Source organism: Heterodontus francisci, chromosome 4, assembly GCF_036365525.1.
Source record: "Heterodontus francisci isolate sHetFra1 chromosome 4, sHetFra1.hap1, whole genome shotgun sequence".
Classification (NCBI taxonomy): Eukaryota; Metazoa; Chordata; class Chondrichthyes; order Heterodontiformes; family Heterodontidae; genus Heterodontus; species Heterodontus francisci.
Genome location: NC_090374.1, coordinates 139156229 through 139172141, shown reverse-complemented (window position 1 = coordinate 139172141; position 15913 = coordinate 139156229). Strand labels below are relative to the sequence as shown.

At 43.0% G+C, this 15913-nt stretch overlaps 1 protein-coding gene across 1 annotated transcript in view; it reads right to left on the bottom strand.

The window, feature by feature from the left end:
• The window catches only part of slc1a1 (solute carrier family 1 member 1), an 84614-nt gene that overhangs the window by 28316 nt on the left and 40385 nt on the right, over window positions 1-15913 (bottom strand). Inside the window, exons 2-4 of the mRNA XM_068030234.1 lie at window positions 8215-8355; window positions 4523-4615; window positions 3998-4112 (exon numbers count right to left, since the gene is read on the bottom strand). Of these exons, the coding sequence (XP_067886335.1) occupies window positions 3998-4112; window positions 4523-4615; window positions 8215-8355 (349 nt within the window). The remainder of the gene's footprint in view (window positions 1-3997; window positions 4113-4522; window positions 4616-8214; window positions 8356-15913) is intronic.

Below are 15913 nucleotides of genomic sequence, written 5' to 3'. Positions count from 1 at the left end.
CCTAGAGAGCTGGTAAAATCCAACCCAATCTGTTGAAAGAACTGTCTTGATCGGACAAATGGCCTTTTCTATTCCATGCTTTCCTATCTTCTCAACATGAATCTTTTGAAAACAAAAAGATCAATTTTTCTTTGCTAAAAGCTTTGTGCTTTGTTCAGTTCATAAAAAAGTAAGTTTTTCATATACTCTGAACTTTTGGAATAGTATATTGATTTACATAACTGGATACAGCTTTTGTCTATTAGAATCAGGTTGAAGAACAATATTTGAGCTTGGATTGATGTTTGCCAACCTTATATAGATTTAATAATTTTTTACATCGTATTGATTCAATCACATACTGATGTTACTGCATTTTTAGTACAAAATAAATACATTGCAGCCTATGTAACTTGAGCTCTCCCTGAGACCATTCGCATGTGCATTTTGGCTGCTGAGCCCATCACTCTATTTCCACTTTTGCTCTTTCTCTTCAACATCTTTTCTCATTACCCCTCCTAGACTCTCTTCTATCATCATGCCTCCTTTCACTTTTATCCTCTCACATACACTGTCCTCCCAATTCCCTACCCCAATCCTTCAGTACCTCTTGACCTTCCGACTCTCTTGCCACCGTCCAAGGCTTGATGCCCTGTTAGATAAGCCTACAGCGTCCCTGTGTGCCTCTCTTGGCATCTTACAAAGGGCTCATCAAGGTACTTGATGCTGGCTCGTTTTGAGCAGCAATCCCAATTGCCACATCCCACTCTGTTGCTGACCTTCCTGCCCAGTGCATCCACTGGGGATAATCTTGCCATTCCTGTCAACTCAGCCCTCCCACTGCTGACCCTGTGGAGTCTGCCATTGGGTCAGCTCTCACCACCCCTCTACGCATGTCTCTCCAGAATGTGCATTCACTTATGGACAAGACCCTTGTCATCCATGTACTTATTATGGATGATTGCATTGAAATCATAGCCTTAACAGAAACCTGGCTGAGGGGTGATGACACCTTTTCCCTTAAAGAAGCCTCCCCGCCTGGTTACACCTTCCACCACTTGAACCCCCAAGACCGTCGCAGTGGTGGTGTGGTGATTATCACCAGGTCACACCTTAGCTTGACTCCCTACTCCTCTGGCACTTTGTCCTCCTTCGAGCATCTCACCTTGTTCCACCCCTTTCATCTGTCTTTCAAAATCATCGTTCTCTACCACCGTCCCAAGTATGATAAAAATTTTATCACTGAGATATCTTCGCTGCCTTCGTCCCTCAGCCTCTACACCGAGTGACTTCTCATCCTCGGTGATTTCAATCTCCATCTTAACTCATCATGCTCTCTCCCATCTGAGTTCACTACCCTCTTATCCTTCCTAAATCTCTCCCTGCATGTAAACTCCCTAATCTATACTCATGGCCCCTCCCTCGACCTTGCCATGTAACGTGGTCTTGCTGGTCCCATGATATCAATTACAGCGAAGCCATCTCTGATCACTTTCTTATATCACTCTCCACACACCTTCCACATCCCAACCCTACCTCATTCTTTATCTGTCCTGGAAAATATTATCCTCGTATTCATTTACAACTGCATTTTCAAAATCTCAACTGTGCAGCCTTTGGCCCTCCAGTCACCACAACATTTCTGCAGTTACTGATTTGCTCAACCACCCTCGCTTCTAACTTTGATGCCCTAGTCTCCAATAAAAAGATCAGTCTGTCTCACCCTGGTCATTCCCCCAGTATGGCCTTCATCTTCACTCCCTTAAGTCAAAGGGACGCAGACTTGAAAGAATATGGTGAACAACTGGTTTAGCCATCCACTGCCAGATCTAGCTGGACAACTTAAAACACTATCGGGTCCTGCTGTCATCTGTTAAAACTGCTCACTATTTCAGGACAATCTTGGAATGCAAAGAAAACCCCCGGCTTCTTTTTTCTACTGCAAACTGTCTTCTTAAACCATTTTTTCCTGTCTCCTCCACCTTCACCTCCAACAATAGGTGCGAGGAGTTCATGGACTTCTTTGTCATTAAGATCAAAACCATCTGATCAGCTGCCTCGGCTGCATCCCTCCCTCCCAGTCACCCACTTGGTCAAACTTCCTACAATGCTACCCCCTCCCTAGCCCTGAACTTGTTTCTTTCTCCAGTTTTTCTCCTATCTCCCCTCATGCCTTTTTGAGCTCATCCTGTCCATGAGACTATTCTCCACTAAATTGCTGATCACCCAATTTCCCCTCCTGATCTCCATGTTAGCCAATGTTGTAAATGGTTCTCTCTCTCCAGGTGTTGTTCCTCTCTCCTTTAAATTTGCACTCATCATTCCTCTACTCAAAAAAACAACCTTGACCACACTGTCCTTACAAACTACTGTCCCATCTCCAACCTCCCTTTCTTCTCTAAAGTTCTTGAGCATATTTTCCTCTCTCAAATCCGTGTCCATCTTTCCTGGAATTCCATGTTTGACTCCCTCCAATCAGGTTTCTGCCCCTCCCACAGCACTGAAACAGCTCTTATCAAAGTCATAAATGACATCTTATGTGACTTTGACAAAGGTAAACGTTCCCTTTCCATCCTTCTCAACCTGTCTGCAGCCTTTGACGTGGTTGACCACACCATCCTCCCCCAATGCCTCTCCGCTGTCGTCCAGCTGGGTGGGACTGCTCGCACCTGGTTCCATTCTTATCTATCTAATCATAGCCAGAGAATCACTTGCAATGGCTTCTCTTCCTGCTCCTGCACTGTTACCTCTGGTGTCCCCAAAGGATCTATTCTTGGCCCCCTTATATTTCTCATCTACATGCTGTCCCTTGGCGACATCATCTGAAAGCATGGCTTTAGTTTTCACATGGATGCTGACGGCACTCAGATCTACCTCACCACCGCTTCTCCCAACTCCTCCACTGTTGCTAAATTATTAGACTGCCTATCCAACATCCAGTACTGGATGAGCAGAAATTTCCTCCAATTAAGTATTGGGAAAATTGAAGCCATTGTTTTCGGTCTCCACGCCAAACTCTGTTCCCTAGATACCGACTCCATTCCTCTCCCTGGCAACAGTGTAAGATTAAGCCAGTCTGTTCACAATCTTGGTGTCACATTTGACCCCAAGATGAGCTTTTGACCTCATCTTCCTACCATCACTAAGACCACCTATTTCCACCTCCGTAACATTGCCTGACTTTGCCACTATCTCAGCTCATCTGCTGCTGAAATCTTCATTCATGCCTTCGTTACCTCTATACTTGACTAATGCACTCCTGGCTGGACTCCCACATTCTACTCTCCGTAAACTTGAGGTCATCCAAAACTCTGCTGCCTGTGTCGTAACTCGCACCAAGTCCCATTTCTCAATCACTCCCATATTCACTGACCTACATTAGCTCCTGGTCAAGCAACATCTTGATTTTAAAATTCTCATCCTGTTTTCAAAACCCTCCATAGCATCGCTTCTCCCTATCTTTGTAATTTCTTCCATCCCCACAACACTCCAAGATATCTGCACTCTTCTAATTCTGGCCTCTTGTGCATCCCTGATTTTAATTGTTCCACTATTGGTGGCCATGCCTCCAGTTGCTTAGGCCACAAGTTTTGGAATATCCTCCCTACACCTCTCCGCCTCTCCAACTCATTTTCCTTCTTTAAGACACCCCTTAAAACCTATCTCTTTGACTAAACTATTGGTCATCTGATCATAATGGTCCTGTAAGTGCCTTGGGATGTTTTATGACATTAAAAGCACTATATAATTATAAGTTGTTGTTGTAAGCTATAGAAGAAAATACTCACATGTAACTTCTGTCTACCAATAAGTATAATTTTAAAAAGACATTTGTATTTTCTTAAAAGCTAAACTGATTAAAAAAGTGATATTTGTGAGTTATTCTGTGACACTTCTACATGCAGTGTACTGGGGAATGAAGTGTGGTTAGGCTGAACCTGCACAAGTGTGGATATTAATTGTAGAGGTGAAGGATTACAAATGACTACTTTGATAACATATGAAGGGAATTACTCACCTAAGGAGATCTAACAAGGCATCCACAGTGGTGACTTCTGGGGTACTTCCGCTCCTGTTAATTTCTTCAGCTTTTTGGGAGACACCAGGTTTGATGGTCATCACCAACACAATTCCTTGTACAAAACAAAATATATAATTTGTATGCGAGGCCTTGTTTTAAAAGTATATTTAAACTTTGTTCAGTGAATGAACGTTGATGGAATGAGGTTCATACATTAAATTGTGCATATGAAACATAAGTGTTAGGATTTAATGCCAGTGATGAACTGCAAGGCATGTCTATATCTGTTTTTCTATGGAAGCAGTTATGCAGCATGCTGTTTTACTTTGTGCTAAAATAATCAATGGGAGGAACAATGAAATCTATGGGGAAATTGCAATTCTCTTCAGGATTCTTCTTGAACATATTTACAATGTCACTACACGGAATGGCCAGAATAATTTCTTACCCTTCATGGATTTTCTAAGTAAAAGAGTAGAAAATTTCATGCTATATGCAGTATTATACAACATAGTTTATTACCTAGAATTACAGCAATAATAGTAGTTGAAAAATAATACACCACTGCTCGGACTCCGACTTTTCCAGAGACATCTGAATCCAACGTAGCGACTCCTGTGGAGAAAAAGTCCGGAACTTGGTTAGCACAATGCTATACATAAATCTACGACACAAATATTTCAAATGAACTAATTCCTAATTACTTCAACTATGTAAAAGCAAATCTGTAGCCACATCTCTGTTAGTGCTCCAATGTTTTGCATCACAATTTTGCTGTCCAAATCTTTTCAAATAACAGTTTACCAGTTCTTTATTTAATAAAGAAAGAAAGAACTTGCATTTATATAACATCTTTCATGACCTCAGGACATCACAAAATGTTTCACAGCGACTAAAATCACTTTTGTACTGCAAGGAAACATAGCAGCGAATTTGCACACAGCAAAGTCCCACAAACAACAACAAGATAATTAACCAGATCATTTGTTTTAGTGATGTTGGTTGAGGGATAAATGTTTTCCAGGAAACCTGATTTTCTCCCCTCCGTTTCTTTGAATAGTGCCACGGGATCCTTTAAATGTGCATGAAAGGGCAGACTGGTCCTCAGTTTATTGTTAAATCTGAGAAGCAGCACCTCCAACAGTGCAGAACTCCCTCAATACTGCCCTGAAGTGTCATGTTAGATTATGCACTCAAGTATCTGGAGTGGGGCTTAAACCTACAATCTTCTGACACAGAGTGAGAGTGTAATGAAGACTGTATAAAATAATTCTAACCTTAAAAACACAATTAATTGAGATGCATTCATATGTTGTCGACACCATTGGTGCACTTGGTTTCACTCTTAACTCTCCATCAATGGTTTGTGAGTTCAGGTTCTTCTCCAGACCTTAAACACCAATGTAGGTTGACAAGCCAGTGCAGTACAGAGACTGGCAGGCAACAGCATCCGGCACCAATGCACAGCCGCCGGCGCCATTTTTAAAGGGCTTACAGCCCTTAATGGAGATTTTAAAATTAAAGGGCCAAGTCATTTCAATGACCAAAAAAAAGAATTAAATTACAATTAAATTCATTTCCCACCAAACGCTCCCCCCCACCCCACCCCCCCCAACAGTGGCATTTCAAAACATTCCTGCCCTTTTCCTACCCGGAATTGGTTTATTAAGAATTTGACCTTCCCCCAAAAGTTCGGCACCTTTGCCCTTTACCCTTTCCCATGAATGCCTGGCTACCCGACCTGAACCCGACTAGACCCGACTAAATGTGTCGGGTTTGGGTCGGGTCGGGTCAAAATTCTGAGTCCAGCACTCGGGCTCGGGTCGGGTTGGGCCGGACACTGCTTCCGGGAAGTCACAGGATCAGGCTTACCCTTGATTCCCCACAACTCCAGCTGCTGGAATAGCCTGCTGCTGGAACAGATGAAGGAGATTCGTGTCGGGTTGGTTCGGGCCAGGTGCGAAAATAAATTAAAGGGCTTGGGCTCGGGTCGGGCTCGGGTTGGCTGTGGTTGGATCAGGCCCGGGTCAGCTTTTAATTTTATACCCGAGCCAGGCTTTTCTTCCCATCACCACCACCACCCCTGACCAACCTGCAGTGATGTCACCCCACTCCCTCCTACCGCACAGAGAAACAATCCTCCTCCCCCCTCCCCAAAGGTGTCGCGCCACGTTTCCGTGAACAGGCATTCGAAGGCGTGGCATTGTCTGTTGCCCGAATGAAGATTGGAGTGGTGATCAAGGAGGCTATGGGACCCTCATTAAATCAGGTATGTAAATTAGTTTACATATTTAAATGGGGGTCCAGTTGTTGACCAGCAGGGCGGCCGCCACAAGGCCTTGCTGCTGCCAAGATCGGCACAGGGTCTGTCACCGTTGGGGTCGGTCACGGGCCTCCGCCGCACCAATCTTCGTTGCCCCCCCCAATGGTGGAGGGGCTTTAAAATCCAGCCCATAAGGTCAGACAACCAAAGGCTTGAAGGGGGCTAAGGATAGATCGTTGGGGGATACCAAAGGTAACAGTGCAGGAGCAGGAAGAGAAGCCATTGCAAGTGATTCTCTGGCTCCAATTAGATAGATAAGAATGGAATCAGGTGAGAGCAGTCCCACCCAGCTGGATGACAGTGGAGAGGTATTGGAGGAGGATGTTGTGGTCAACTGTGTCAAAGACTGCAGACAGGTCGAGAAGGACGGGAAGGGAAATTTTACCTTTTTCAAAGGTACATTGGATGTCATTTATGACTTCAATAATAGCTGTTTCGGTACTGTGGCGGGGCGGAAACCTGATTTTGGGGACTTAAACATAGAGTTCTGAGAAAGATAGGAATGGATTTGGGAGGTGACAACATGTTCAAGGACTTTAGAGCAGAAAAGGATGTTGGAGATGAGATGGTAGTTTGCAAGGATGGTGGGGTCAAGGGTTAGTTTTTTGAGGAGAGGAGTGATGATGGCTGATTTAAAGGAGAGGGGACAACACCTGAAGATATATCCATCTTTTGCTCATGTTCCTTTATTTCTCTTTCCTTAAATCAGCTATAACACCTATAATTAAACATTCAAATGGTCTCTGCTTCAATCATTAACTCTGAGAACTCACAAACCTCCGTGTAAAAAGGATTCCTGTGCTTTTTGTTTTACATCTTTTACATTTAGTCTTATATCTATCATTGTTCTAGACCTCTCCTCCACTGGAAACAATCCAGTTCGGAGTGCCTGATTTTAACTTTGTTGTAAGTATTTGGGATTTGAAGGGATTAAAATCAGGCTCAGATCTGTTTCAATTACTCTGTCCAATCACTTGATAATTTTAAACATCTCCATCAAACCATCTCCTAATTTCCTCTTTTAGAACAAATATGGCCCCTTGGGACATTTCAAACAGGTATGATAAGGTATAATAAAAACAAGAAATGCTGGAACCACTCAGCAGGTCTGGCAGCATCTGTGAAAACTGACCCGAAACGTTAACTCTGCTTCTCTTTTCACAGATGCTGCCAGACCTGCTGAGTGGTTCCAGCATTTCTTGTTTTTATTTCAGATTTCCAGCATCTGCAGTATTTTGCTTTTATTTTAGGTATGCTAAGGTGCTGTATAAATGCATGTTGCTTATTTTTATTTCACTGCACACAATCAATTTCTCTCATATCAGGTATTGACAGTGAAATATTACTAAGAATTTTATGATTATTACTGAGGGTTTATATTGCTCAATTCCTTGCATACTTATAATTATAATGGTAGATAATTTACGTAACAATAGTTGGGTGGAGTAAAATTGTGTTCAGTGACACAATGGATGCGCTATGCTGTTCATATAAAGTTTCTTTGTGCACTGTTTTCTTTTAAGTGGACTAGCAAATGTGTTAAAATAGCACATAAAAGTATTTCATATGAACATAGCGAGGTAGATTTTCAACTTGCTGCCTGGTGTAAACCCAGCATTGTAAATTAGTCACCCATGATAGAAACTGCCATTGATTCCAATAGAAATGAAAATTGGGCAGTTTCTGTAATGGAAAGCTGATTGTAACGCCAGTTTTAAGCACAGGAAGTGGGTGGGGGGCAAGTTGAAAATTTACATCAATAATGCATTCGTTACAAGTATTGCCAATTTCACTCCCATTAACACGTACTGACATAAAAATCGAAGATTCAGGGAGTTATTCTCCCTGATTTCAATATACTCTTTCAGGAATTCAACTCAAGATTATTTACCTGTAATCATACTGGAGGCAATTAAAGGTAAAATAATCAGCTTCAGCATTCTCATCAGGATCTCTCCAGGAAAACCAAAGTAGAATTTGTCTAGGTTTGACAAAATGACAAATTCACGCACCAGAACTCCTGTCACAATACCTGGAAAGTAGAATATTATTAAGTCAGTAGGACAGTATCTGAGATTCTTTAGAGACATTTGAGGCCTGTCACATAATGGGACTTTTTTTTTTAGAGATACAGCACTGAAACAGGCCCTTCGGCCCACCGAGTCTGTGCCGACCATCAACCACCCATTCATACTAATCCTATACTAATTCCATATTCCTACCACATCCCCACCAGTCCCTATATTTCCCTACCACCGACCTATCCTAGGGGTAATTTATAATGGCCAATTTACCTATCAACCTGCAAGTCTTTGGCATATGGGAGGAAACCGGAGCACCCGGAGGAAACCCATGCAGACACAGGGAGAACTTGCAAACTCCACACAGGCAGTACCCAGAATTGAACCCGGGTCGCTGGAGCTGTGAGGCTGCGGTGCTAACCACTGCGCCACTGTGCCGCCCCTTCTGACCATTTTTTACTCCACTGAAAGGATTTTAAGATTTATCTATGTTGAAATGTTGTGGTACAAAACAGAGTGAATTCGCAGTTTTTTTTTGGCAAAAATATCTCAGACTATAAGAATTGTATTGAAGCTAAATAAGCCAGTTTGTGGACATTTTTTATTCTTTCACAAGATGTGGGCATCACTTGCAAGGACAGCATTTCTTGCTGATCCCTAATTGCCATTGACAACAGAGTGGCTTTCTAGGCCATTTCAGCGGGCAGTTAAGAGTCAACCACATTGCTGTGGGTCTGGAGTCACAGGTAGACCAGACTGGGTAAAGATGGCAGATTTCCTTACCGAAAGGGCATTAGTGAATCAAATTTTTTTTTGTAATGATAATTATAGTTTCATGGCACCATTACTGCGACGAGCTTTCAATTTCAGACTTTTATTAGTTGAATTTATTAATTAGTCGAATTTAAATTCCACCAGCTGCCATGGTGGGATTTGAACCCATGTCCCCAGGGAATTGGCATGGGCCTCTGGATTACTAGTTCCACGACTACTCTAGTTACATTACCACTACGTCACAATCTCCCTGTAGACTGTTGCAGCTCACAGTTGATTTAAAATAAGGGTTTATGAGTCTCTACCCAGGCCTATTGGCCAGGATCAGTGGGATGCTAAGCAATTCATAATCTTGGACTGAATTTTACCCTCGTCGGATGGGAGCCGCCGCCAACTGAAAAGGTGGTGGCAAACCCACCTATGCCTGGCCTGGGGATCCGGACCGCATTTTACAGACCCCAGACCTTTGATAGGTCTGAAGTGGGACTTCCACTTCATTGAGGCAGGAAGTCCTGCTTAATGGAACTGCCAACCAATCAGTAGGCTGGCAGCTCTTAGTCCCAGCAGCGCCACCGGGAGCGCCACCAATGATCGGTTGGGCCCCAGCGAGGCAAGGAGGAGTCCTTTGGGGGGACAGGGGGCGTGTTGGATGCTGGGGGTGGTTGGGGCATTGGGGGTGGCCCTCCATTGGGCACAGGGTGTCTGATCATGAGGTGCCCTCCCCCCAACCAGGCCATCAGAAAGCCGCCTGCTTTTGTCATATGGCTTTTCTAAAGCCTGGGCCGTCCAAATGGTCAATGATAAAATCCCAGTGGCGGCAGGCAGAGGCCCTTAAGTGGCCGTTAACTGGCCGCTTAAGGGGCTTGATTGGCCTGGAGTAGGTGGGCCGGCTTTCGCCACCACCGCCCCACATAAAATGGCGGCGGAGGTGGGAGTCGGTCAGGAAGGGCTGCCTGAACCTCCGACTCCATTTTATGCCCCCACCCCTCCCTGCCACCAACCGACTCTTTGCGGGGGGGCATAATATTACGGCCTTTATCTCAGTGTAATGTGGGGGTTTGACTATTACTTTGTGTGTTCACATACTATCTGTTAAATTAAGCAGCTTAATGATTCATACCTGGCTGTATCTCACCAAGTGTCTCATTAAGCCTGCCTTTAAAAATATTGGACAAGTGTGCAAGGTGTTATGATGGTGCTTCTATATTTTTGTTAAGTACTCATGTATTTTAGAATTATGGACATTGCTTTATTTGGAAAAATTGAAAAGGATTCATAGAGTGATACAGCACTGAAACAGGCCCTTCGGCCCACCGAGTCTGTGCTGACCATCAACCACCCATTTATACTAATCCTACATTAATCCCACATTCCCTACCACATCCCCACCTTCCCTCAATTCTCCTATTACATACACTAGGGGCAATTTACAATGGCCAATTTATCTATCAACCTGCAAGTCTTTGGCTGTGGGAGGAAACCAGAGCACCCGGTAGAAACCCACGCAGTCACAGGGAGAACTTGCAAACTCCGCACAGGCAGTACCCAGAACCGAACCCGGGTCGCTGGAGCTGTGGTGCCAACCACTGCACCACTGTGCCACCCATGGATGTTTTTTTCACCGAGGTCAGCAAAGGTCTTTTGGACTTGGTTTGTAAACAACCCATACTGGAAGTCCCCAGTCTTTAGATAAATACCCATCAGGGGCTTTTTGACTTGGGGGTTTACAGAGAAGTGACAGGTCAAGATTTATAAGGGTCAGGAGGCTTAACTCTTGAGATATTGTTTCGGTTTCACTTTGGACAGTCACTTGGGGTTTGGACAGTGTTCTGAAAGGAGTTTTAAATCAACCTGCCAAGGACAAAACCCCAACTCAAACTTTTACATCTCTTTGAAAAGCCTGCTAGCTTTTCCATCTCTTTGAGAACTTCCTGAGAAGTGAGCGTAAGAAATAGAGAAATTGATGCTGCATTCCTCCTGAAAGAAACCCCTGTTACCGCATTTCTCCTGGAAAACCTGCCAAACTGATCTTCAACGTCACCTTAAAAGAACTGTTATAGAAAGATTCCAGTGACAGCCGTCTACACGTATTTGGAACGGCGAACCAAAAAAGGGACAACAGACATATTCCCATATCTTCTCTTTTTTTCTTCAAGAATTAGCAAGTATTTGGCCAAAGTATTCTTTTCAGTGTTTTTTTTGGTAACAGAAAGAGAAAATCTCTTTTTTTTGGTTAACCGGTGGGTGGGGATGTCTGTGTATGTGAGGGGCTAAGGTATTTCACTCTGTGTGTTAACGCTTTGTTTCATTATTGCTTATGTCTTGTTTTATAATAAACTGATAATTTTGTTGTTTCTGAAAGAAACCTGGTTGGTGTATTTTATTCTGGGATAAAGAGTAGAGTTTATGAGTGACTGTATTTGTAACTGGGTAAACATTTAGATATATGTTGTGACCTGTGGAGATGTGGAACCAGAAAAGACAGTGCACTCCTCTCACCCTGATCGTAAGAAAGGGCACATACAAAAGCTGCAATATCCAGTTCAGGTCACAAGGAGGCTATATTGTTACACTGAGTTAGACTATTGTGTAATCAGATATCAGGCAGTATGGCCACACTTCAGAACATAACACACTTGGACTGCTTATGGAACTGACCAGCACCTCTGTATATAAGGGATGATCTAAGGCAGATCATAAAATCTTATAGTAGAGACATTTTAATAGCAATTGTTGCATGATTGCTTTAAGAGTGATGTCCCTTTAAGAACGCAGTATGCTAATGAGCAAAGTGCCAGAATGAGTCATGTGACTAGAAGTCATTGTCACTCTATACTGCAACAGCCTGGACAAAGGTTCTGTACATAGTTTGCTCTGTATTGTATGTACTAGTTTAGCTGTTAATAAACCTTCTAGAGATCTTCAAGGAACTGGAATCCACATACCTCAATGTGTTGCTTAAGATAAAACAAAGAACCTTATGACATGGTGGCAGTGGTGGTGAAAAGACAAGATATAAGCTTGAAGACCATGGGTAAAACAGCAAACAAGTGAAGAACTTAAAAACAAGTACCTGAAAAGAGTGAGAGAAAGCTACGTACCTTGGAAGGCTGAAAAAATCTCCATAGAATGGAAGCATGGATGAAAAGCAAGTGATTGGGTGAGTCATTGTGCAGATGATTGAGAAATCCTGGTTAAAAAATAGCAAGTCTTTGAAGAGTTAAAAAAAATCATTTTCTAAAGGCTCTGTGTGAGCGAGAGAAAAAAAGGGGAAAAGCCTGAAAAGTGCATGAACTAAAAAAAAAGTCCAATAGTAAAAAAAAGCATGGAAACCCTCCGAAAAAGAAGTGTTTCCATTAAAGCAGTCAAGCTGAAAAAAATCATTAAACCAGTCAAGTGTGAAGAAGATAAATAAACTCTAGTAAAAACAGCAAAGGGGAAAACCCTTGAACTGCTGATCGAATGGCTGTGTAAACATGCAAGTGAAGTGCTGAAAGGAAAAAAAACAGAGAACTATGTCAAGCATCTGTTACACTCAAAGCAGCTAGCCTGAAAAATATAATTCTTACAGGGGGAACAGCACAGCATTAATAAAACAAGTTTTAAGCCACAAATAGAAAAGTCATAATAAGCACAGTGCTGAAGGTACACACAGAGCTGAACAAAGTTAAATATAGAGCAGAAAGCAAAAGAACATCAGATGGATATATATCAACTTTTTCAGTATGAACTGGAAGGCCACTGATATCCTACCCAAGTTTAAACTCTTTAAATAAAGAATGCAGTTATGCTTCTTAGACCAAGCAGTTGCAGAACCAGAGAAGCAGGCTGTAAAAATACTGATAGCAGTTGGAAATGAAGGGTATTCAGAATCAATACCTCTGGCTTATCTGAAGAGGACCAGAAAGATCCCAAAAAGACATGGAAAGGTCCTCGAAAATCAGCTTCAGTAAGAGTAAATTTTAGAATTCATTGCCTGGGATTGATGTCCTACAGGCATCAGCCACAGGAATCAATAGATCAATTCATCAGTAGATGACGTAGAAAGGGCAACGAATGTGATTTTTCAGAAACTGAGCTGTCGGAGCAAATAATAGAGCTGGTGATTGTCTCAACACCTATTGAAGAGTTTCAAAAAGACCTCTTGGGGAAAACAGCATTGATTTGCTGCTAGAAGATGGCAGGAAATATGAAGCCATTGTAGCTGCACAACAGCATCTGCAAGCACTAGTGTAGCCAACAGTATCGTCATGGTAACTAGGTCACAAAAAGCAAGCAAACTGTGTGGTAAGTGTGGTTTGTCCCACTCACTGCGAAGTTGACCTGCATTTCAAAATCTGTGCAAGGCGTGTGGCACAAAAGGAAACTGGGCCCACCTATGCAAGAAATCTGGCTCTAAAGATGCAGCCAGAAGTCACAATAGGACAAAAACAAACAGAAGACAGGTGCAGCAACATGGCAACAGCAGCAAGGAGAGTGCCAGAGACCTGTGTAAACGCAAGCTGATACATGAAGTCCACAGCGAAATAGACCTGAGAGAAGACTCAGAGTGGAGCGATTCTCAGCCAGAAGATGAGGAGGTGTTTCACATTGTGAACCTGACACATTGTATTGATGAAGTCAAACAACTGGACGCTTTTGCTACTATTAATATCATGTGCCCAAGGAAAGTTGACAAACATACACTCAGGACTAAGATTGACACGGGAGCTAGTGCAAATATCCTACCAGTCTGAATCCTGAAGGATATGTACTGGGGTTGTTAGAAACTAATGATACAACTGCAATCTTAACTGCATAAAATGAATCACATATCCATTGCAGTGGCACACTAACAATGCAATGCAGCTATGGCAAGTCAGCATGGAAACCACAAATATTTTACCTGCTAGACACAAGCAGACCAGCAGTGGCAGGATTACCAGCATGTAAGGACGTCAACGTCGTGACTATCCATGAAATCACCAAAAGGGACCAAGGGTACCTGCATTGAGTAAGCCCAGGACTTACAACAAATGTACCTGGACAGGTTTGACATCATAGGAGATTTCAAAGTCAATGCCGTACTGCACCTCAGAGAGGATACAATTCCATCAACGGACCCTCTCAGAAAGTGCAGCGTGTACATACAAGAAAAGCTTAAGCGCGAGTTGGATGACATAGAACACAATGGCATCATCCGTCGTGTGCGTCATCACACAGGCTGGTGCATCTCAATTGCGTGCATGCTAAAGAAGGATGGAGCAATCAGGGTATGTCTAGATCTGAGGCATCTAAACCTAGCCCTAAAGAGATGCCCCCACAAGATTCCAACAGTACAGGAATTGAATCCAAAGTTCACAGGAGCCAAATTCTTCTCCATGTTGGATGCTAAGCATGCATATTGGTCAGTACACCTAGCTAAGGAATCTCAGGAACTCACCACCTTCAGGACACCATTTGGAAAATATTGCTTCCAGACACTACCTTATTTGTTAGTCAAGATCTGTTTCAGCAGAATATGAACAGAATTATAGAAAACATGCCTGGCTGCATATGCATTGCCGATGATATTGCAGTAATGGGCAAAACCAAAGAAGAGCGTGATCGAAATCTTCATTCACTGATGGCAGTAGCTCATCGCGAAGGGCCCATTTTTGACAGCAAGTGCCAGGTAAATGTAAGTCAGATCAATTTCTTTGGCTCCGCTTATTCCGGTTGCTGAATCCATCCTGACCCAGGCAAAGTCAAAGATGTATGGCATATGTCTACTCTACAAGACAAGGAAGATCTACAGAGATGTCTTGGATTTTTCAACTTGGCACTACACATTCCACATTTTTCTGACAAAGGATCATCACTAAGAGGGCTCTTAAAGAAAGACATACCATTTGTATGGCAGGAGAACCATTAGCATTGTCAAACAAGCATTGTCAGCAGAAACCTGTACCCTGCATTACTACAGTCTGAGGAAGAGGACAATCCTGGAAGTTGACGGCTCACAGAAGGGCTATGAGCATGCATCCTGCAGGATGGTAAACCAATTGCATTTGGATCCAAAAGTCTATCCTTAGCACAATCCAATTACTCAAACATAGAGCATGAAACACTTGCTCTGGTGTTTGGGATCACAAGGTTCCACATCTACCTGTTCGGTACGCAGTTCACTGTGGAAACTGACCACAAACCATTGGAGATGATTTGGCGCAAACCATTGACAAGCGCACCACCTCGACTATAGTAGCTCTTAGTGAAAATACAGGGGTACGACTTCAAAATCTGCTACAAATTGGGTACCAAGATGATCACCTTGGATACATTGAGCAGATTGTTAAATCCGAACAAGAATGAAGAAGTCCCACTGGATCTACAAGTAGACGATATGGACATCAAGGTGGAAGATGTCAATTTGTTGCATTTTGGTCAGAACAAATGTGACCAACTGCAATCAGAAACAGCCAATGACTCATAACTGCAGGCATTGTGGAGAATCATCATAGAGGATGGCCTGATATGATAAAGGAAATGCTAGAAACCCTCAGATGCTTTTGACCTTATAGAGATGAACTTGGTATCTTGAGAGGCGTCACATTCAAGGAAAAATGAGTAATTGTATCCAAAGCTCTCCGACAGGACATCTTGTCACAACTTCACCAGGGCCATATGGGTATACAGCGAGCAAGATGACTGGCACGAGACCCTGTTTATTAGCCAGGGATCAATGGTGACATCGAAAAGTTAGTGAGGATGTGCGAGGCATGCCAGAGCCACTAGCCACAACAACATAAAGAACCTCTACACCCTCACAAGATTCCG